General features: G+C 44.7%; 2 protein-coding genes across 2 annotated transcripts in view; one reads left to right on the top strand and one right to left on the bottom strand.

Annotated features, from left to right (window-relative positions):
- Positions 1–10,522, top strand: part of LOC106581449 (voltage-gated potassium channel subunit beta-1) — a 176,482-nt gene extending 165,960 nt beyond the window's left edge. The window contains exons 12-14 of the mRNA XM_045704032.1: positions 733–853; positions 1,166–1,254; positions 9,138–10,522. Coding sequence (XP_045559988.1) covers positions 733–853; positions 1,166–1,254; positions 9,138–9,227 — 300 coding nt within the window. The 3' untranslated portion in view covers positions 9,228–10,522. The remainder of the gene's footprint in view (positions 1–732; positions 854–1,165; positions 1,255–9,137) is intronic.
- A 1,581-nt stretch (positions 10,523–12,103) lies between these two features.
- LOC106581450 (translocon-associated protein subunit gamma) lies at positions 12,104–16,168 on the bottom strand. Its single transcript, XM_014163515.2, has 5 exons — positions 15,861–16,168; positions 15,281–15,407; positions 15,051–15,149; positions 12,786–12,917; positions 12,104–12,250 (listed from the first exon to the last, which is right to left on the bottom strand). The coding sequence occupies exons 1-5, from the start codon at positions 15,991–15,993 to the stop codon at positions 12,184–12,186; spliced, it is 558 nt and encodes a 185-aa protein (XP_014018990.1). The 5' UTR covers positions 15,994–16,168; the 3' UTR covers positions 12,104–12,183.
- Positions 16,169–23,308: the final 7,140 nt, after the last annotated feature.

The raw sequence follows: 23,308 nt of genomic DNA, 5'->3' as shown, positions 1-23,308 counted from the left end.
ACCTGGTGAATAAGTGTAGATTTGATTGGTTGTGTTTGGAAAAGGAAAGCAAGTCACTTCCTGTTCGATTTTTGTGTTTTAGGTAGAGAATTGTGTGTAGTGTTTTGAAAAAAATGTTTTATGTAATTGACAACAGAGTCAAAGGCTGAGAAATAGCTTATGTTTTTAGATATTTGGTGTGTAGTTTTGCACTTTGAGTGAGAGGTTTCAAAAATCGTGTGACATGAAAAGATTTTGTGTGTAAGTAGTTGGAAAAAACTGTTATTTTGCCTTGGATCTTGAGCAACCTGGCGGATCCAGTGTCATCCACTCTATCTGCACTGATCTATCTGCACTGATCTATCTGCTGGAACTGGATAGGGGAAGCCAATATGGTGGAAATCTTTCTCTCCGTTCCTCTTCTCATCTCCCTCTCTCCTTTCTCACTTTTTACATCGCCTCTTTCTCTACCTCACGCATTCTCTCTCCCCCTATCTCTCCTTCTTCTCTCTCTCCCTCTTCTCTCTCTCTCTCCGTCCCTCCCTTTCTCTCCCTCTCTCTCTTTCCCTCTCTCTCTCCTCCCTCTTTCCCTCTCTCTCTCTCCCTCCCTTTCCCTCTCTCTCTCTCTTTCCCTCTCTCGCTCCCTCCCTCTTTCCCCCTCTCTTTCTCTCTCTCCCGCCCTCTCTTTCTCTCTCCCTCTCCTCTCTTTTCCTCGTCTTCGCTCTCTCTCTCTCTCTCTCTCTCTCTCTGCAGTCGTATCAGTGGTTAAAGGAGAAGATAGTGAGTGAGGATGGGAGGAAACAGCAGGCTAAGCTGAAGGAGCTGGGACACATAGCTGAGAAGCTGGGCTGTACTCTCCCACAACTGGCCGTGGGTGAGAGAGACGAGGATGGGCGTGCAATCACACACATGCACTCTACGTTGTTTCAGTACTTAAGTATTAATGATGGTAGAGCGCCACCAAGTGGATGTCAGCAATACATTCCCACTCCCATGTAAATGTATGTAGTTCTGTCCTTGAGCTCTTCTTGTCTATTGATGTTCTGTATTATGTCATGTTTCATGTTTTGTGTGGACCTCAGGAAGAGTAGCTGCTGCTTGTGCAACAGTTAATGGGAACCTAATAAAATACCAAATGTCCCCCCGCTCTCTCCTTTCCGTACTCTTTCCTTCTCTTCTTCAATAGCCTGGTGTTTGAGGAACGAGGGGGTGAGCTCAGTCCTCCTGGGATCCTCCAGTCCAGAGCAGCTAACAGAGAACCTGGGTTCCATACAGGTAAACATCACAGGAGGTTGGTGGTAATGACTGGAGTGGAATCAGTGGAATGGTATCAAATATATCAAATACATGGTTTCCAGGTGTTTGCTGCCATTCTATTTGCTCCGTTCTGGACATTATTATGAGCCGTTCTCCCCTCAGCAGGCTCCTATGGTAAACACACACACACACGCACACGCATTTTTGGGGAGTGAAAATGAATTCCCATTCAAATTCCGATTTACCTTAACCCTAAACCTAACCCAAACCTTAACCTAACCCTAAACCTAACCCAAACCTTAACCTAAACTCTAAACCTAACCCAAACCTTAACCTAACTCTAAACCTAACTCCTAAAGCTAACCTTAAAATCAAATGAACATTTTATTTGTCACATGCGCCGAATACAACAGGTGTAGACATTACAGTGAAATGCTTACTTACAAGCCCTTAACAAACAATGCAGTTTTATGAAAATATATATAATTAAAGAGCAGCAGTAAAATAACAATAGCGAGGCTATATACACGGGGTACCGGTACAGAGTCAATGTGTGGGGGCATCGGTTAGTGAGGTAACTGAGGTAATATGTACATGTAGGTAGAGTTATAGTGACTATGCAAAGATAATAAACAGAGAGTAGCAGCAGCGTAAAATACCTTAAATCTAACCCAAACTTAAATCTAACCTTAAATCTAACCCTAACCTTAAATCTAACCCTGACCTTAAATCTAAGCCTGACCTTAAATCTAACCCTGACCTTAAATCTAACCCTAACCTTAAATCTAACCCTGACCTTAAATCTAAGCCTGACCTTAAATCTAACCCTAACCTTAAATCTAACCCTAACCTTAAATATAACTCTGACCTTAAATCAAACCTTAACCTAGCCCAAAACCTAACCGTAAATCTAACCCTGACCTTAAATCTAACCTTAACCTTAAATCTAACCCTAAACTTAAATCTAACCCTACCCTTAAATCTAACCCTAACCTTAAATCTAACCCTAACCTTAAATCTACCTCTAACCTTAAATCTAACCCTGACTTTAAATCTAACCCTAACTCCTAAACCTAACCTTAAACCTAACCCTAATCTTAAAGGGAAACTTCACCGCTAGACACTGTTTTTCCATTATAAGGTTAGGGTGTTTCAGAAATAATTAATTTTCACATCGGGAGTTCAACCAATGACATCATTTGTTGATTGAGCCTGTTGTCTAATGTAAAAATGAACGGGGGCATGTTTTGTAGCAATTATTGTGGCCTTTGTGTTTCGCTGATTGCACGAGTTGATATGATTGTCCTTGCTCAATAGAGCCACTGGGCTTGTCTCAATGTTTCTGTCTGCCACGACATTGCAGGATATCTAGGTTGACTCATTTTCCCTGGCTTTGTAAAGACTATAGCCTGATGGGAGCCATACTTCCTTGTTCCGGCTCTGATCAGGCCCTACACCCAAACAAGGGCACTCCGTTCATCCACCTCTGGCCTGCTCGCCTCCCTACCTCTGAGGAAGCACAGTTCCCGCTCAGCCCAGTCAAAACTGTTCGCTGCTCTGGCACCCCAATGGTGGAACAAGCTCCCTCACGACGCCAGGACAGCGGAGTCAATCACCACCTTCCGGAGACACCTGAAACCCCACCTCTTTAAGGAATACCTAGGATAGGATAAAGTAATCCTTCTAACCCCCCCCTTAAAAGATTTAGATGCACTATTGTAAAGTGGTTGTTCCACTGGATATTATAAGGTGAATGCACCAATTTGTAAGTCGCTCTGGATAAGAGCGTCTGCTAAATGACTTAAATGTAAATGTAAATGTTCCCACCCTCGAAGGCAGGCTTTTCAAAACGCTGGCGGGACTAGTTTACAAGTTCACAGGAGCTCTGTTACCATTCACTGTCTATCCGAGACTGCTAAATAATTAGCTACCATGGATGCTTCTGATGATTCCTCTTTCCAAGAAGATGACAAAACATTTGTTGATGTTATTTTAGATAGGAACATACAGCCCAGAAGATTTGTTTGTACTCTTAAGTCTTCCTGGAAAGACATGATGACTGATCATGAGGATGTGTAAGCATACAATAAACCATGTCCATCTGTAAACAAAAGGGTACAGTAGACTGGTATGTGTTTTGCTACACTCAGAGCCAATAACAGGCCATTGAGATGGGCTGTTAGCAAAGATGTGAAAAGTTTGAGGGTGTGCTTGACTTGTAGACAGTTTAGTCGGGTATTGCTATATATGAGCACCTACAGTTATGCTGTTGAGTAGACGAGCACTGCTAACAACAGTGAATAGGCTAGAAGAGTATACTAACAGCCTCTGTCCCCCATAACAAAGAACTGACTGCAAGGGTGTGAAAAGTTTGAGGAGCACTTGTCTTGTAGACAGTATATATGTTTTGGTGATTTTTGTTTTCTCAAGAGGGTATTGTGCTTTTATAAATACCTTTGGCTGTCCTGGCTGCTTTCAAAGTCAGAGGATGTTGAGCTTCAGCTTAATACAGGCTGAAAGCTTTCATCCAATGGGTGTACAGGCTGAAAGCTTTCATCTAATGGGTGTACAGGCTGAAAGCTTTCATCCAATGGGTGTACAGGCTGAAAGCTTCCATCCAATGGGTGTACAGGCTGAAAGCTTCCATCCAATGGGTGTACAGGCTGAAAGCTTCCATCCAAATGGGTGTACAGGCTGAAAGCTTCCATCCAATGGGCCTACAGGCTGAAAGCTTCCATCCAATGGGCCTACAGGCTGAAAGCTTCCATCCAATGGGTGTGCAGGCTGAAAGCTTGCATCCAATGGGTGTACAGGCTGAAAGCTTCCATCCAATGGGCCTACAGGCTGAAAGCTTCCATCCAATGGGCCTACAGGCTGAAAGCTTCCATCCAATGGGCCTACAGGCTGAAAGCTTCCATCCAATGGGCCTACAGGCTGAAAGCTTCCATCCAATGGGCCTACAGGCTGAAAGCTTCCATCCAATGGGCCTACAGGCTGAAAGCTTCCATCCAATGGGCCTACAGGCTGAAAGCTTCCATCCAATCATGCATACTAACCTTCACACACAATACCCTCCCCCAACAGACACCACCCACACCATCCCCTCCTCACAATACCCACCCCCAACAGACACCACCCACACCATCCCCTCACTCACAATACCCTCCCCCAACAGACACCACCCACACCATCCCCTCCTCACAATACCCTCCCCCAACAGACACCACCCACACCATCCCCTCCTCACAATACCCTCCCCCAACAGACACCACCCACACCATCCCCTCCTCACAATACCCTCCCCCAACAGACACCACCCACACCATCAATCAATCAATCAATCAAATTTATTTTTATATAGCCCTTCGTACATCAGCTGATATCTCAAAGTGCTGTACAGAAACCCAGCCTAAAACCCCAAACAGCAAGCAAAGCATGTGAAAGAAGCACGGTGGCTAGGAAAAACTCCCTAGGAAAAACTCCCTAGAAAGGCCAAAAACCTAGGAAGAAACCTAGAGAGGAACCAGGCTATGAGGGGTGGCCAGTCCTCTTCTGGCTGTGCAGGGTGGATATTATAACAGAACATGGTCAAGATGTTAAAATGTTAAAATGTTCATAAATGACCAGCATGGTCAAATAATAATAATCATAGTAGTTGTCGAGGGTGCAACAAGCACGTCCGGTGAACAGGTCAGGGTTCCATAGCCGCAGGCAGAACAGTTGAAACTGGAGCAGCAGCACGGCCAGGTGGACTGGGGACAGCAAGGAGTCATCATACCAGGTAGTCCTGAGGCATGGTCCTAGGGCTCAGGTCCTCCGAGAGAAAGACAGAAAGAGAGAATTAGAGAGAGCATATTTAAATTCACACAGGACACCGGATAAGACAAGAGAAATACTCCAGATGTAACAGACTGACCCTAGCCCCCCGACACATAAACTACTGCAGCATAAATACTGGAGGCTGAGACAGGAGGGGTCAGGAGACACCATCCCCTCCTCACAATACCCTCCCCCAACAGACACCAGTCACCCACCCACACCATCCCCTCCTCACAATACCCTCCCCCAACAGACACCAGTCACCCACCCACACCATCCCCTCCTCACAATACCCGCCCCAACAGACACCACCCACACCATCCCCTCCTCACAATACCCTCCCCCAACAGACACCAGTCACCCACCCACACCATCCCCTCCTCACAATACCCTCCCCCAACAGACACCAGTCACCCACCCACACCATCCCCTCCTCACAATACCCACCCCAACAGACACCACCCACACCATCCCCTCCTCACAATACCCACCCCCAACAGACACCACCCCCTCCTCACAATAGCCACCCCCAGCAGACACCATCCCCTCCTCACAATACCCTCCCCCAACAGACACCACCCACACCATCCCCTCCTCACAATACCCTCCCCCAACAGACACCACCCACACCATCCCCTCCTCACAATACCCACCCCCAACAGACACCACCCCTCCTCACAATAGCCACCCCCAACAGACACCACCCACACCATCCCCTCCTCACTAATACCTCCTTTCCTCCAATTTACACTTCAAGCATTGAATGATCAATTAAACCTCCTTAATAGAAAACTACAGTAGAAGTTGTAGCCTACTTGTAAACAACATGGACCACGGTTATGGCTAGCTCCAGTATATATATATATATATATATATGCTTATCAAATCAAATTTTTATTTGTCACATACACATGGTTAGCAGATGTTAATGTGAGTGTAGCGAAATGCTTGTGCTTCTAGTTCCGACCATGCAGTAATATCTAACAAGTAATCTAACCTAACAATTTCACAACAACTACCTTATACACACAAGTGTAAAGGAATGAATAAGAATATGTACAAATAAATATATGAATGAGTGATGCCTGAACGGCATAGGCAAGATGCCGTAGATGGTATAGAGTACAGTATATACATATGAGATGAGTAATGTAGGGTATGTAAACATTATATAAAGTGGCGTTGTTTAAAGTGGCTAGTGATACATTTATTACATACATTTTCCCATTATTAAACTGGCTGATGTTGAATCAGTATGTTGGCAGCAGCCTCTCTGTTAGTGATGGCTGTTTAACAGTCTGATGGCCTTGAGATAGAAGCTGTTTTTCAGTCTCTCGGTTCCAGCTTTGATGCATCTGTACTGACCTCGCCTTCTGGATGTTAGCGGGGTGAACAGGCAGTGGCTCGGGTGGTTGCTGTCCTTGATGATCTTTTTGGCCTTCCTGTGACATCAGGTGTTGTAGGTGTCATGGAGGGCAGGTAGTTTGCCCCCGGTGAGGCGTTGTGCAGACCTCACTACCCACTGGAGAGCTTTACGGTTGTGGGCAGAGCAGTTGCCGTACCAGGCGGTAATACAGCACGACAGGATGCTCTCAATTGTGCATCTGTAAGAGTTTGTGAGTGTTTTTCGTGACAAGCCAAATTTCTTCAGCCTCATGAGGTTGAAGAGGCGCTGCAGCGCCTTCTTCACCACGCTGTCTGTGTGGGTGGACCATTTCAGTTTGTCCGTGATGTGTATGCCGAGGAACTTAAAACTCTCCACCCTCTCCACTACTGTCCCGTCGATGTGGATAGGGGGCTGCTCCCTCTGCTGTTTCCTGAAGTCCACGATCATCTCCTTTGTTTTGTTGACATTAAGTGTGAGGTTATTTTCCTGACACCACACTCCGAGGGCCTTCACCTCCTCCCTGTAGGCCGTCTCGTCGTTGTTGGTAGTCAAGCCTACCATTATAGTATCATGGATTCATGGAAATATTTAGTAGATTTTAGTAAGATGTTAGAAGGTGACTTGATGTTGATGGGATCAGACTCTAAGTAGAACACAATCACGTTGGACTCTGCAGTAGTTGGTTAGCTAGCTAGATAATGGTTAGCTAACGTAACCTTAATTAACCTAACGAAGCTAACGTTAGCTTCGTAAGTTACTAATCACATTGCCAGATAGCAGCTGCCAATTTACATTGATATGCTTTGGAATGTCTAGCCAGCGTATTATGAAAGCTAGCTAGCTAGCTATATTTTGGTTATATTAACAAATGTAGTTTGCTAGCAAATTACAGTTGAAGTCGGAAGTTTACATACACTTAGGTTCGAGTCATTAAAACTCATTTTTCAACCACTCCACAAATTTCTTGTTAACAAACTATAGTTTTGGCAAGTCGGTTAGAACATCTACTTTTTGCATAATGACCGTCGTTATGTTTGGAGGAAAAAGGGGGAGGCTTGCAAGCCAAAGAACACCATCCCAACTGTTAAGCATGTGGTGGCAGCATCATGTTGTGGGGGTGCTTTGCTGAAGGAGGGACTGGTGCACTTCACAAAATAGATGTCAACGTGAGGTAGGAAAATGATATGGATATATTGAAGCAACATCTCAAGACATCAGTCAGGAAGTTAAAGCTTGGTCGCAAGTGGGTCTTCCAAATGGACAATGACCCAAGCATACTTCCAAAGTTGTGGCAAAATGGCTTAAGGTCAACAAAGTCAGGGTATTAGAGGTATCACAAAGCCCTGACCTCAATCCTATAGAAAATGTGGGGGCAGAACTGAAAAAGCATGTGAGAGCAAGGAGGTCTACAAACCTGACTCTGTTACACCAGCTCTGTCAGGAGGAATGGGCCAAAATTCACCCAACTTATTATGAGAAGCTTGTGGAAGGCTACCCGAAATGTTTGACCCATGTTAAACAATTTAAAGGCAATGCTACTAAATACTAATTGAGTGTATGTAAACTTCTGACCCACTGAGAATGTGATGGAGGAAATAAAATCTGAAATAAAGAATTCTCTCTACTATTATTCTGACATTTCACATTCTTAAAATAAAGTGGTGATCCTAACTGACCTAAGACAGGGAATTTTTACTTGGATTAAACGTCAGGAATTGTGAAAAACTGAGCTTAAATGTATTTGGCTAAGGTGTACGTAAACTTCCGACTTCAACTGTAGCTAGTTAGCTGAGGTAACGTTAGCTACGTTACCTCAGCTTGACTTATTTTCTGCTGCGTTGATGTTGACTGATCGGATAGCTCCCTCTTTGAAGTGAAGGGCAAAATTGATAGAGTAGCATCCCTTTTCAATGTTCGACGACATGACAAACCCATCAGTTGAAACTTCAGTTCCGTTTCAAAAGTCCTCAGGCTGAAAGTGCTGGCTACAGACATTTTGATAATTCTCACACCTCCATGGTGTGGTCCTCCATGTCCTGAAATCACTATGAATTCTGGATATTGTGGTTTCCTTACAACCAGGCAATGTAGCTGGCCCGTTTCAACCGGTGAGATGCGTAAACGCTCCTATATGCATTTTTATGACACATATGTTATGTTGATAACATTTTATGGAAATATATATATATAGTGAAATCGAGCAGTGGTGAAATTTTCCTTTAACCCTAAACCTAACCCTTAAAGGTGCAATATGCAGGAATCTCTCTGCCATTTCCTGGTTGCTAAAATTATAATAGTTTGCCTAATTTCAGTTTATGTGACAAAGAAGCACTCATAGCGTAGAGAATCATTGTACCATCAAAACTGCTGTGAAATATTTTATTGTATTTTCAGCTGTTTGAAGCTGGTGTACAAAACCGGAAAGTAAAAATCGCAAAAATAAAACTTAAGAACGGGAAGCACAGAAATATCAGACATAGAACAGATCTACCGCTTCTTAGATTTGTTTTCAATGAGAATGAAAGATCTATAACAAATGTTTCTAATTTTAACTAATTCAGGACATGGAAAAAGTCCTGACTTTTCAAACAATGTCTTGTTTTCCTACTTTGTCAGGATATTATGGTCCTGATAATATTGGAAAACACGTGTACTCACACACGTACACTCACACACGTTCTGCTATTTTCCACAGTTCCTTCCAAAAATGACGTCTCATGTGGTGTCGGACATCGATCACATACTGGGGAACAAGCCGTACAGTAAGAAGGAGTATCGCTCCTAGACACCCAGGAGGAAGCAGAACCACTGCTGTACAACCTCTGTGGATCCGGTTCCACCAACCACCTGGGTTCAGCCTCCATGGGGTTTCAGCTCAGTCTAATCCAGCCCAGTTCAGGCCTGCTCAGCTCAGCCCCAGCCTGCTTAGCCCAGTGTAACCAAGCTTAGTTCAGCCTAACCAGGCTCACCCTCTGCCTAGACCAGCTTTCAGCTCAGCTTACTCTAACAGTAGATATTCTGACTCCTGAGTTTATTAACCATGTAGATGCATGCTTCCCCTCTCTGGTGTGCCTGGACTTTCTCTTCATAAGCACATTATACAAAACAACACAGAAGAGGGTTAATACTTAGAATATACCGTAAGCTTCTTCTACAATGCATTTTGAAAACAAACTCCTCTCTCCAGCCAGTCTACTGTATTTGACACTTGTTTGACCTTGCAAAGCAGAGCACCCTGGGACATTGAGTTTCAGTGACAGGGGTTTGGTCTGTATGCGAGGGGTAGACTGTGCATGTTGTCGTCCCCCTCTGGTCGTATGAGGAACTGCTATGGAATATCTTTAATAGATTCTCAGCGAGAGAGATATGGAGAATCTCAATCGCTCACTCCTTGCGTCCTCTCTCCTCGCCTCTTTCTCAAAACCCATTGGTGGAGAAGATCAGAGGGGCGGGACCTCTGGGTTTCTCATCCAATGGGTTTTGAGAAGAGGAGGCGAAGAGTATGCAATTGAGATTTTCCCCTTGACGTCCTCTCTCCTCACCTCCTTCTCAAAATCCATTGGAGGGGAAGGTCTTAGGGGAGCAAACTCTGACTTTCTCATCCAATTGGTTTTGAGAAGGAGGCGAGGAGAGAGGATGCGAGGAGTCAAGGAAAGGCAACTGAGACTCCCAGTGACACCTGAGTGGGCAGGTGGTCTCCTGTGCTGTACTGTATACTGTGTGTTTGCAGCCATAGAGGATACTCCTGCCTCTGAACTGAACCTGCATCGTTGATTGCTGATGTGAATCAGGGATAGCACAAGCAACTCTGTGACACGACCTCCCACCAGACCAATGTTACCCGCTAGTGTTGCTTGTTTCAGTGATAATGCGAAAGTTAGGTGAAGTATTTAGAGAAATTACAAAGGTATATATTTATTCTATAATAGTATGTGAAAATACATTTCTTCTGAGTGTTTAAATGTTTTGTCTTTCAAGGGTGTATATATTAAACATTATGGGGAAAACCTTGTAACATAAACAGACCTCAAGCCACCTTTCTTGCAGATTAAAATAAAGCATTCTATAAATAATCTATAAGTATTGTGTAAATAGTGTTCCACTGTTTCTCATTGTGTCAGCAGCACCATGCATACATGGCTGTTTGGTCCTGATACCAGTCCTCCTCCGCTCCTGGGTTTTACACATTTAGCTTAGGCTAATTTTCTTTAAAATAGACGGATTTAGGTGGATTTAACATTTTATAAATAACTCATTATGGGAGAAATGAACAACGGCTTGCTTGGCAGATGGTTAAGTCCTACCATAGGAGCTGGCTGGCACCTTGCTAGGGCAGCAAGTAGCCTAGTGGTTAGAGTATCGGGCCAGTAACCGAAAGGATGCTGGTTCAAACACCCAAGGTGAAACATCTGACAATGTGCTCTTGAGCAAGGCACTTAACCTTAATTAGCTGGAATGGTATTGAACTCCATGTGTTTGATTTCACTCTATTCCAGACATTATTATGAGCCTTCCTCCATCATCAATATTTAGTGTTAAGTTTATGATAACGTCCATGCCTTCTCGCTTACAGATGGTTGCTGTATGTGATGGTTTGCTTACACTTAGGACTGGAATCAATCCGTATCGCAGAAGATCTGTGTTATAGCTCAATTTAAATTTAAAGGGAATGTTACTGCATTCATGGAGACTGCATTCACGGTAACCGCTGCATGTCGGCGCAATCTGAATTTACCTTTACATTTTTACACTGCTCTTCCCCGATACTTCAGCAATAGGGATTGAATCCAGCACTAACAGCGATCAATAGTTAATGATAGATGTTAGCTAGATATCAATCTGATGACTCTCTCCTATACCTACAGTAGGAAGGTGACCAGTGATCAGATTGGGACCAGGCCTTTCAGTGTGCAGTGATCCACCCTGCAGAGTGCCTTGACATGAGCCCTGCTAACAGAACACAGGTGCCCAGCCCCAAATTAACCCCGTCACCCTCATCCATTTAATGAAAGTATTGAATAGGTATAGACAACGTTATAATAGCTCAGATCTACTCAAGCGCACAGAGTAAAAGCTAAGAGTGGGTTTGAGATTGAGTTGTCTGTGTGTGGTAATGGTCTGGTCCCATTCCCTTATCAGCTAGCTCTGAAAGGTTGGTGTGATCTCTGAACATATAAAGGGCAAGAAGCTAGTGGATTAAATGGAACTAGGCCGCCAGGAATGTCACATGAACTGCCCCAGTTCTAGTGACAATATACACTATTGTGTTAAAAGATACCAGAACTTTATGTTTTCTACAGTATTTAAAAGTTACCAGACCGTTATAAAAGTGTTTTCTACAGTACGTAATGTTATCAGAAGAGAATTTACAAACTATATTACTCACATAAACATCAGTGTCTCTCTATCCAGATCAATCATGTTATTTCCTATCCTGTCATGAGAACAGCAACCTCTGTAAATACCCTATATCAATTAGTATGACACTTCATTAATAAATGTATAATGCCAATGATGAATTCTATGGGTGTTTCATTCTTGGAAACGGAAATAAATTGTCTGAATATTTGCTGCTTGACAATAATAAATCACATACAAAATGGTTATTGATCTGACCACTCAGGACAGACCTGCATCATGAAGTTCATGAAAACTCACAGCTGAAATTGTGATTATTTTATTCTCCTCACATTCATTCACCCCAGCCACCCCTCCCTCTTCTCAGTCATTTATTTCCTCCTTTACTTGGATCCAGTGGACAGCAGGGCGATGAGGCCAGATGAGGCACTGATGGACAGGATGTAGTTACTGTGGGAACAATGGGTTAAGGACAAATAATTTCTGAGGTTGATACACTGGGAAGAAATGGCAGGCAAGTAGGGACAGGGAATAACCTGTCAGGCTTAGCTACATACTTATCGTACATGGGTGAGCATTAACAATCTCCTACAAGCACACACACAGATTTCAGCATCTCCTCCACTCAACCCCATTTCTCAGACATTATTCAGCCAGAGGTAAACAGCAATCCAGAAACGTAAACAGAATAGAAATAGAATGCAGCTGTGACAACCTGGCCATTCAATACAGGATCTGGATTTGAACTGGTGATTGACTAGGCCACAGACTACAGCCAATGAATAATGAAAAAAAGCTTCTCCTTCGAGTACTATAGCACAACAGGACAATGAAAATGCCAGGATGTAAGTCTAGCCTCAACAATCCTTATTAGTAAAGGATTATCCATCTATTTTCAGCTTTACTAAAGCACCCATAGTTCCTACTGGAACTTCACCTTTCTAGTGAAATTGATGAGGATGTTGAATGTGCTTAAAAGGGATACACGGTGGGGTTGAAGTTCTTCAGCAGGAAGAAGGAGGCGATGATGACGAGGACCAGGAACAGAGTGTTGTTATAGAAGATAGAGAAGGTGGTGGCCTCATAGTCAGCTACCTCGTTCTTCTTCCACAGGATCCTAACATGGGGAAGGAAAAGGGTTCATCAACTATTTGTGCATGTATCTGAGAATAGGGTTTCATGGGTAAGGCTGCTGTTCGCTAGCCTGGCCCCAGATCAGTTTGTGCTTTGAGAATAGGGTTTAATGGGTAAGGCTGCTGTTCGGTAGCCTGGCCCCAGATCAGTTTGTGCTTTGAGAATAGGGTTTCATGGGTAAGGCTGCTGTTCGGTAGCCTACTCCATTGTCAAACCATTTGTCATTTAGCAGACGCTCTTATCCAGAGAGACTTACAGTTGTGAGTGGATACATTTTCATTTTTACTGGGAATGGAACCCACAACCCTGGCATTGGAAATGCCATGCTCTACCAACTGAACCACACAAGACCATGGACATTCTCTAAGGAGTTAGCAAGAGATCAGAAACAGACTGGTACCCAGGCTATATTAAAGAGACCTGGAACAGGCTGGTACCCGAGGCTATATTAATAAGAGACTAGAAACAGACTGGTACCCAGGCTATATTAATAGAGACTAGAAACAGGCTGGTACCCAGGCTATATTAATAAGAGACTAGAAACAGGCTGGTACCCAGGCTATATTAAAGAGACTAGAAACAGACTGGTACCCAGGCTATATTAAAGAGACTAGAAACAGACTGGTACCCAGGCTATATTAAAGAGACTAGAAACAGACTGGTACCCAGGCTATATTAAAGAGACTAGAAACAGACTGGTACCCAGGCTATATTAAAGAGACCAGAAACAGACTGGTACCGAGGCTATATTAATAAGAGACTAGAAACAGACTGGCACCCAGGCTATATTAAAAAGAGACTAGAAACAGACTGGCACCCAGGCTATATTAAAGAGACTAGAAACAGACTGGTACCCAGGCTATATTAAAGAGACTAGAAACAGACTGGTACCTAGGCTATATTAAAAAGAGACTAGAAACAGACTGGCACCCAGGCTATATTAAAGAGAGACTAGAAACAGACTGGTACCCAGGCTATATTAAAGAGACCAGAAACAGACTGGTACCCAGGCTATATTAAAGAGAGACCAGAAACAGACTGGTACCCAGGCTATATTAATAAGAGACTAGAAACAGACTGGTACCCAGGCTATATTAAAGAGAGACCAGAAACAGACTGGTACCCAGGCTATATTAGAGAGACTAGAAACAGACTGGTACCCAGGCTATATTAAAGAGACTAGAAACAGACTGGTACCCAGGCTATATTAAAGAGACTAGAAACAGACTGGTACCCAGGCTATATTAAAGAGACTAGAAACAGACTGGTACCCAGGCTATATTAAAGAGATCAGAAACAGACTGGTACCCAGGCTATATTAAAGAGACTAGAAACAGACTGGCACCCAGGCTATATTAAAGAGACCAGAAACAGACTGGTACCCAGGCTATATTAAAGAGACTAGAAACAGACTGGCACCCAGGCTATATTAAAGAGACCAGAAACAGACTGGCACCCAGGCTATATTAAAGAGACCAGAAACAGACTGGTACCCAGGCTATATTAAAGAGACCAGAAACAGACTGGTACCCAGGCTATATTAAAGAGACCAGAAACAGACTGGAACCCAGGCTATATTAAAGAGACTAGAAACAGACTGGTACCCAGGCTATATTAAAGAGACCAGAAACAGACTGGTACCCAGGCTATATCAAAGAGGTTAGAAACAGACTGGTACCCAGGCTATATTAAGGAGAGACTAGAAACAGACTGGTACCCAGGCTATATTAAAGAGATCAGAAACAGACTGGTACCCAGGCTATATTAAAGAGACTAGAAACAGACTGGCACCCAGGCTATATTAAAGAGACTAGAAACAGACTGGCACCCAGGCTATATTAATAAGAGACTAGAAACAGACTGGCACCCAGGCTATATTAAAGAGAGACTAGAAACAGACTGGCACCCAGGCTATATTAAAGAGAGACTAGAAACAGACTGGCACCCAGGCTATATTAAAAGAGACTAGAAACAGACTGGCACCCAGGCTATATTAAAGAGACTAGAAACAGACTGGCACCCAGGCTAGCTGGAGCTCATCAGGTACCTTATCACACAGTAACCCACTCAGAGGAGTGATTGACATGTCCAATCACAGACTGGCTGGCTCACTGACCTCTCATCCTTCTCTTTACGAGACATCTTGCGGTTGTCCGCCTCAGATAGTTTCCTGGTCACCTCCTTGGAGACGGCATCCTCTCGCTTCTGGGCAACTCTGTGGTCGACAGACAAGACACCTTTAGTAGTTGGACACAGATTGATGCCAAACTCAACATACCGTCAAACATTGCAGAAAGCGGAGGCAATCGTTTTAAGTGAGTGTTGATGTTTCTATGATGAACGTACTTGTGTTTGAGGACAAACTTGACATTCTTATAGGCGAAGGCCACCAAGTAGGTGCTGACCAGTGTCATGACTCCATACAGGACCGCTGACTGGACGAGGTCCATGTGCCAGATTCTCCAGAACAGCCCTGAACCACAACAAGGGGAGACCACAAACAAGGAGGGTCACAACAGTTCACACGAGCAATAACTACTCTGTTCATGACAGTATTACATACAAGTGCCACTTTCACCAGAGTAGACTTGCTAACTACCTACAATGACGTGACTGTTAGCTAATTAAACCTGGGATAACTTAGCTAGTTAGCTAACGTTTAACAAGTTAGAACACAACCACAATATCAATCTCAGCTAGCATGTAGTTAAATAGCTAACGTGATAACTTCACATGTCATATACTAGCTAGATAGCTAACTGGGTCATATATTAACCAGCTGTGGCATAGCAGGATAACTAGCTAACTTAGCTATCTACACGTCACGTATGTTAGGTAGAAAGCTAACTACCGGTAGTAGCATTTCCATTCAATGCAATGCATCTATGCTACAATTAGCTGCTAACGGTCTGGTCTTGCTACTTACAAATTGGAATTGCGGACACGATTAGCGCATTTCCGTAGAAAAGCGCGGTGGACTTTGCAGACAGGTTTCGGCTGAAGTCCTGGAGGAGTAGGTCTTCCTCGGATTGCTGTTTGCTGCTACCTTTGGGTGCCATGGTTCGTAAGTGTCCGACCGTCTCTAGTTCCACTGTGAAAGAAGACTGACACGTATGCGCCGAAGAGGGTTGAAAAAACTCACGACGCGTCAGCACAAACACGGAAGTAGCTGTGTTTAGAACGAAAGTTGTCGCTGTAGTTTTCTGCCTTCAGTGGTGATCCGCTTGGCCGTCGTAAATGGAAATGTCTAACATTGCCACCTACTGTTCTGGATGTTGAAAAAAAAACGTGGATCTTTATCTATGGTCAAATAGTGGAATAAATACCCTACTTACGCTGAGTGGACAAAACATTAAGAAAACCTTCCTAATATTGAGTTGCACCCCACCCTTTGCCCTCAGAACAGCCTCAATTCGTTAGGGTATAGACTCTACAAAGTTTTGAAAGCATTCCACAGGGATGCTGGCCAATGTTGACTCGAATGCTTCCCATAGTTGGCTGGATGTCGTTTGGTGGTGGACCATTCTTTATACACATGGAAAACTGTTGAGCATGAAAAACCCAGCAGCGTTGCAGTTCTTGACACAAACCGGTGTGCCTGGCACCTACTATCATACCCCGTTCAAAGGCACTTGAATCTTTTGTCTTGCCCATTCACCCTCTGAATGGCACACATACACAATCCATGTCTCAAGGCTTAAAAAAAAAAATAAAAAATCCTTCTTTAACCTGTCTCCTCCCCTTCATCTACACTGATTGAAGTGGATTTAACAAGTGACATCAATAAGGGATCATAGCTTTCACCTGGATTCACTTGGTCAGTCTATGTCATGGAAAAAAGCAGGTGTTCTTAATGTTTTGTGCACTCAGTGTATTCTAGTTTTGGGAAGATAATTCCTAATTCAGCAATGCTGTCAAAACTAGGATTTTTTTGGTCCAAAGATTAATATGTGCAGAAACTAAGTATCTTAGAAGGATGTGATATTGTGATATTGATATGTAAGAGTGGATTTTTGTGTTTTGTCTCCGGGTGGGGTAAGAGCAAGTTTCAGTAGAAGGTGTGTGTGTGTGTGTGTGTGTGTGTGTGTGTGTGTGTGTGTGTGTGTGTGTGTGTGTGTGTGTGTGTGTGTGTGTGTGTGTGTGTGTGTGTGTCAGGCAATTGTAACTTATTCCCCGTCAACATATTATAACTTCGATTCAATTTATGATAACGAACCTGCCTTCTAAGAGACTTAATTATTCCGCATATTCATGACAGCTGTATTGAGACAGATGAGAGACAGGTGAGACAGATGAAAGACAGGTGAGAGACAGATGAGAGACAGATGAGACAGATGTGAGACAGATGTGAGACAGATGAAAGACAGATAAGAGACAGGTGAGACAGATGAAAGACAGATGAGACAGGTGAGACAGATGAAAGACAGATGACAGACAGGTGAGACAGATGAGAGACATGAAAGACAGGTGAGAGACAGGTGAGACAGATGAAAGACAGATGAGAGACAGGTGAGAGACAGATGAAAGACAGATGAAAGACAGATGAGAGACAGGTGAGACAGATGAAAGACAGATGAGAGACAGGTGAGAGACATGAAAGACAGGTGAGACAGATGAGAGACAGATGTGAGACAGATATGAGACAGGTGAGCTTTGGGTGGTACAGAGTGGTAGAAAACTGAAGTAGGGCACACAGACAGGGGTGCCTCTCTTAGACATGTCTGCCTCAGTGCTACGTTAGAGGAAAACTAGAGAGGAAGGACCTAAAGCCGCGAGCATAGTGCTTAACCCCCTGCCAGGCGGCTGCGTGTGTCTGTGTGTGTTTGTCAGGTCTGTAGTGGGTGTGAGAATGCGACGCAGGCAGGCAGGCGGGCTTGCGTGATGCTGGCTTCAAACGATGAGAGCTTAGGGATTATACATGCACTTCAGGGGTGGAGAGAGAGAGAGAGAGAGAGAGAGAGAGAGAGAGAGAGAGAGAGAGACCAAAAGAGCGACAGACAGACAAACAGAGAGACCGACAGACAGACAGACAGACAGACAGACAGACAGACAGACAGACAGACAGACAGACAGACAGACAGACAGACAGACAGACAGACAGACAGACAGACAGACAGACAGACAGACAGACGGACGTGGGAATAAAAGTGATTCCATGATGCTCTTGTTTCCTCCCCCCCTCTCTCTCCCTTTCTCTCTCTCTGTCTCTCTCTCTGTCTCTCTCTCTGTCCTCAGCTCAGCCCTGGCGACACAGACATCACCCATGACTGCAGGGTAGAATCATACACACACGGAACATCTAACACGGAAACAGAAGTGAAACACATAACTCAGGGATGGCACACACACACACACACACACACACACACACACACACACACACACACACACACACACACACACACACACACACACACACACACACACACACACCATAGTCCTGTAGGGCACTGTGTCTGGGTATGCTGGTGTGTTTGAGACCTCTGATCTAACCCGGAGGACCCTTTAAAACAGATCACCTATCACAATGATAATTTGTCAACATATCTGGATCCCCTACAGCTGAGCTCTGGGTTCTGGGCCTTGTATCTGCGTGCCTGCTCTGTCTGTCTGTGTGTGGGTGAGCCAGATACAGACATTGAGTGGATTAGTAATATGGTACAGGTCCCTAGGCCCCCTGCAGCAGAAACCTATTACCCCCTGCATGTGGAATGTTATACTGCATTAAAGAGGTGCATCACCCGCACACATAGATACAAGACACAGAACACAACACGCACACACGCACACACACAGACACACTAACACACACACACACACCATTAATGATTAAAAAGAAGCAGGCGACAGGAAAATCATTTGACTGTCTAAGTGGCTAACCCCATTGTTCCCTGTCTGCATCTAGAAGGAGAGAGAGATAAATGTGTCCAGAAGGTTGTGGAGAGGACAGATCTCCCCAGCAGGTAACTCCAGGCACAGGGGGAGACAGGGGGACCCACTGGATAACTCTCACCCTTTAGCTGGGGGGAGAGATGGAATGATGGGGGTGAGGGGGACAGGGGAGGCAGGGGGAAGACAGGGGGATCTGCGTGATGACACCCAGGGCACCATGCTGGTGTGACAGGCCCTGACTACATCGCTCTTGTCATCCGTCGCTTCCACTCATCACCCTCTTCCTCTCATCCCCCTCTTCCTCTCATCTCTCACTTCGCTCCGAACAAACGGCACGCGCTCCTGCCCTTTCTTTCACATGCAATCAAAGGATTGCGTGAGCTTCTTCTTCTTTTATTCTGTGTTCAGCTCAAAGGAAGACAGCAAACGTGTTATTGGGGGTTGCGGTGGTTGAGGGAAGGAGGGAAATATCTCTATTTTCAAAGGATGCTAGACATGTGTTTACACTTTGAGCACAGATTTTCTGTAAATAGTTTCTCCACTGTCTCTGTCTCGTGTGTGTGTGTGTGTGTGTGTGTGTGTGTGTGTGTGTGTGTGTGTGTGTGTGTGTGTTTGTCAGAGGAGACTGGTGGGAGAAGCTATAGGAGGACAGACTCATTGCAATGGGTGGAGTGGAATAAATGGAACGGTATCAAACAGATCAAACATGGAAACCAGTGTGTGTGTGTGTGTGTGTGTGTGTGTGTGTGTGTGTGTGTGTGTGTGTGTGTGTGTGTGTGTGTGTGTGTGTGTGTGTGTGTGTGTGTGTCGGTATAAACTACACTACATGACCAAAAGTATGAGGACACTTGCTCATTGAACATCTCATTCCAAAATCATGGGCATTAATATGGAGTTGGTCCCCCCCTTTGCTGCTATAACAGCCTCCACTCTACTGGGAAGACTTTCCACTAGATGTTGGAACATTGCTATGGGGACTTTCTTCCATTCAGCTCAAGAGCATTAGTGAGGTCAGGCACTGATATTTGGGAGATTAGACCTGGCTCGCCGTAGGCGTTCCAATTCATCCCAAAGGTGTTCGATGGGGTTGAGGTCAGGGCTCTGTGCAGGCCAGTCAAGTTCTTCCACACCGATCTCGACAAACCATTTCTTTATGGATCTCGCTTTGTGCACGGGGGCATTGTCATGCTGAAACAGGAAAGGGCCTTCCCCAAACTGTTGCCACAAACTTGGAAGCACACAATTGTCTAGAATGTCATTGTATGCTGTAGTGTTAATATTTCATTTCACTGGAACTAAGGGGCCCAAACCATGAAAAACAGCCCCAGACCATTATTTCTCCTCCACCAAACTTTACAGTTGGCACTATGCATTCAGGCAGGTAGCGTTCTCCTGGCATCCGCCAAACCCAGATTAGTCTGTCGGACTGCCAGATGGTGAAGCGTGATTCATCACTCCAGAGAACACGTTTCCACTGCTCTAGAGTCCAATGGCGGTGAGTTTTACACCACTCCACCCAATGCTTGGCATTGTGCTTCCAGAGGCAGTTTGGAACTCGGTAGTGAGTGTTGCAACCGAGGACAGACAGCGGTCCCGTTCTGTGAGCTTGTGTGGCCTACCACTTCGCGGCTGAGCTGTTGTAGCTCCTAGACATTTCCACTTCACAATAACAGCACTTACAATTGACCGAGGCAGCTCTAGCAGGGCAGAAAGTTGACGAACTGACTTGTTGGAAAGGTAGCGTCCTATGACAGTGCCACATTGAAAGTCACTGAGCTTTGCTGTAGGCCCTTCTACTGTCAATGTTCGTCTATGGAGATTGCATAGATGTGTGCTTGATTTCATACACGTCAGCAACAGGTGTGGCTGAAATAGCTGAATCCACTAATTTGAAGGGGTGTCCACATACTTTTGTATATATAGTGTAACTATATTTTGTAAAGTTTAATCTCTGTTCTCAGCACACTTCCTCCCTCCCTGGCTTCCTGCCTTGTAAGAAGTGAGAATGAGAGGGGTAAGCAGTGAGGATGAGAGGGGTAAGCTGTGAGGATGAGAGGAGTAAGAAGGCAGCAGGTAGCCTAGTGGTTAGAGCGTTGGACTAGTAACCGAAAGGTTGCAAGATTTAATCCCTGAGCTGATAAGGTAAAAATCTGTCGTTCTGCCCCTGAACAAGGCAGTTAATCCACTGTTCCTAGGCTGTCATTGAAAATAAGAATTTGTTCTTAACTGACCTGCCTAGTAAAATAAAATTAAAAATTAAAAAGTGAGAGGGAGAGGAGAGGAGACCTCAGAAGAGGGAGCAGAGGAGAGCTCAGAAGAGGGAGCAGAGGAGAGCTCAGAAGAGGGAGCAGAGGAGAGCTCAGAAGAGGGGAAAGAGGGAGCAGAGGGGAAAAGAGGGAGCAGAGGAGAGCGCAGAGGAGAGCTCAGAAGAGGGGAAAAGAGGGAGCAGAGGAGACCTCAGAAGAGGGAGCAGAGGAGAGCTCAGAAGAGGGAGCAGAGGAGAGCTCAGAAGAGGGGAAAAGAGGGAGCAGAGGAGAGCTCAGCAGAGGAGAGCTCAGCAGAGGAGAGCTCAGCAGAGGAGAGCTCAGCAGAGGGGAAAAGAGGGAGCAGAGGAGAGCTCAGAAGAGGGGAAAGAGGGAGCAGAGGAGAGCTCAGAAGAGGGGAAAGAGGGAGCAGAGGAGACCTCAGAAGAGGGAGCAGAGAAGAGGGGAAAAGAGGGAGCAGAGGAGACCTCAGAAGAGGGAGCAGAGAAGAGGGGAAAAGAGGGAGCAGAGGAGAGCCAAATAATGCTATTCATAATGGGGGTGATTCAGACTTATGCCTTTTTTAAACATTTTGATTTAACCACTTCTCAGTAGTTGGTATTCAGACTTACCTTATGCAGGTGCGTAACGGTGATATGATACGAAGGTTTGCCTTGGAAATGTTTTTTCGCCTGGTCACAGACCGCTGATGTGTTGTGCATTGAAGTCCACAAGCGAAGGGAGAAGGTGAGAGGAGGAGAACGCGTAGATGCAAGAAGGAATACAACGAGCTGTTTGTATGTTGCTCTGAAAGTGAACTGTTTGCATGTGATCATTCAGCCGATTCCGTTGAAAAACGTTTCTTAAAATGGAAGCAAATGGAACAAAACGGGGATAAACATAGCTGAATTTGTCCAATAGAAACTCTCGTTTGCAACTGCTGGACTAATGATTACACCCTAGATAAGAGAATGGTGCAACAAACAAAAACATCTATTCAGCGGCAGTTCTGTGGGCGAAAACAGCTTGTTGATGAGAGAGGTCGAAGGAGAATGACAAGAATCATGCAAGCGAACAAGCGGGCCACAAACAGACAAATAATGACGCAGTACAAAAGTGGTGTGCAGAACGGCATCTACTGTAGGAACGCACAACTCGTCGATCTTTGTCAAGGATGGGCTATTGCAGCAGACAACCACACTGGGTTCCACTCCTATCAGCTATAAACAAGAACAAGCGGCTCCAGTGGGCATCACCTGGAACAACACAGCGAGTTCAGTTTTACTTGAGTGGCCTGTCAGTCCCCAGACCTCAACCTAATAGAGCATCTTTGGGACGAGATGGAATGGGCTGTTCGCAGCTGTCCAATGTGCAGAAACTGCGTGATGCCATCGCGTCAGCATGGACCAACATTCCTGTGGTCCAAGAATTCAGGCTGTTCCGGAGGCAAAAGGGGGTCCGACCCAGTACTAGCTGGGTGTACATAATAAACGGTATATTGGTGGATCAAAAACACAGTGGCTTGATTCATCCTGAAAAGTTGCCATATTCAACTGTTCAATCCTTAAAATATTAGAAGGTGAGAAAAACTGTCAAATAAGGGTTGAGCAATATTCCTATGAATCTACGCTGATCATGGAACTGTAATGACAACAGCACTCATCCTGAACCATGCACTAGGGCTCCAGGTTTAAACTGCTATGCGTGATCTGCATTCCATAATGATTCCAATAGGCCCACATGTCCCAACATGTAATACATTAGCCTAATATGATCCACTATCGCTGGATGCCCTCAGGAACAACCACACGGACGTGACAGAGGAAAGAGATGGAAACTGACGATGTAATGGAATCATGCAAAATGTAAGCTATAAATTGAAGGGTACGAAAACTAAAGTGACAGTTATTATGCGTGTGGGTATTGCTGACGGTGGCTACCGATATGCTCGAAACTGAAACGTCCGGGCATAGCCTATAATTAAGACATTCTATAGCGCATAAATCTACTTTTTAGATTAGGCACTACTGTTTCCATAGGCAACCCTGTTCCTGGAGTGTCGCAGGTAGTCTGGGATTTTGCTCCAACTAGGCACCACACCTGACCAACTGAGCTCATTGATCAGTTCAGTGGATTGTCTAAATTCAACAAACCTGTTCTTAAATCAAAAACCATGAAACGCCTGCACTACTCCGGGACCAGGGTTGCCTCTGCCTCTGACACACTTCCATTTCAGTGA

This window comes from Salmo salar, chromosome ssa20, assembly GCF_905237065.1.
Source record: "Salmo salar chromosome ssa20, Ssal_v3.1, whole genome shotgun sequence".
Taxonomy (NCBI): domain Eukaryota; kingdom Metazoa; phylum Chordata; class Actinopteri; order Salmoniformes; family Salmonidae; genus Salmo; species Salmo salar.
The sequence above is the reverse complement of the archived record's forward strand: the minus strand, read 5'-3'. Positions and strand labels throughout refer to the sequence as shown.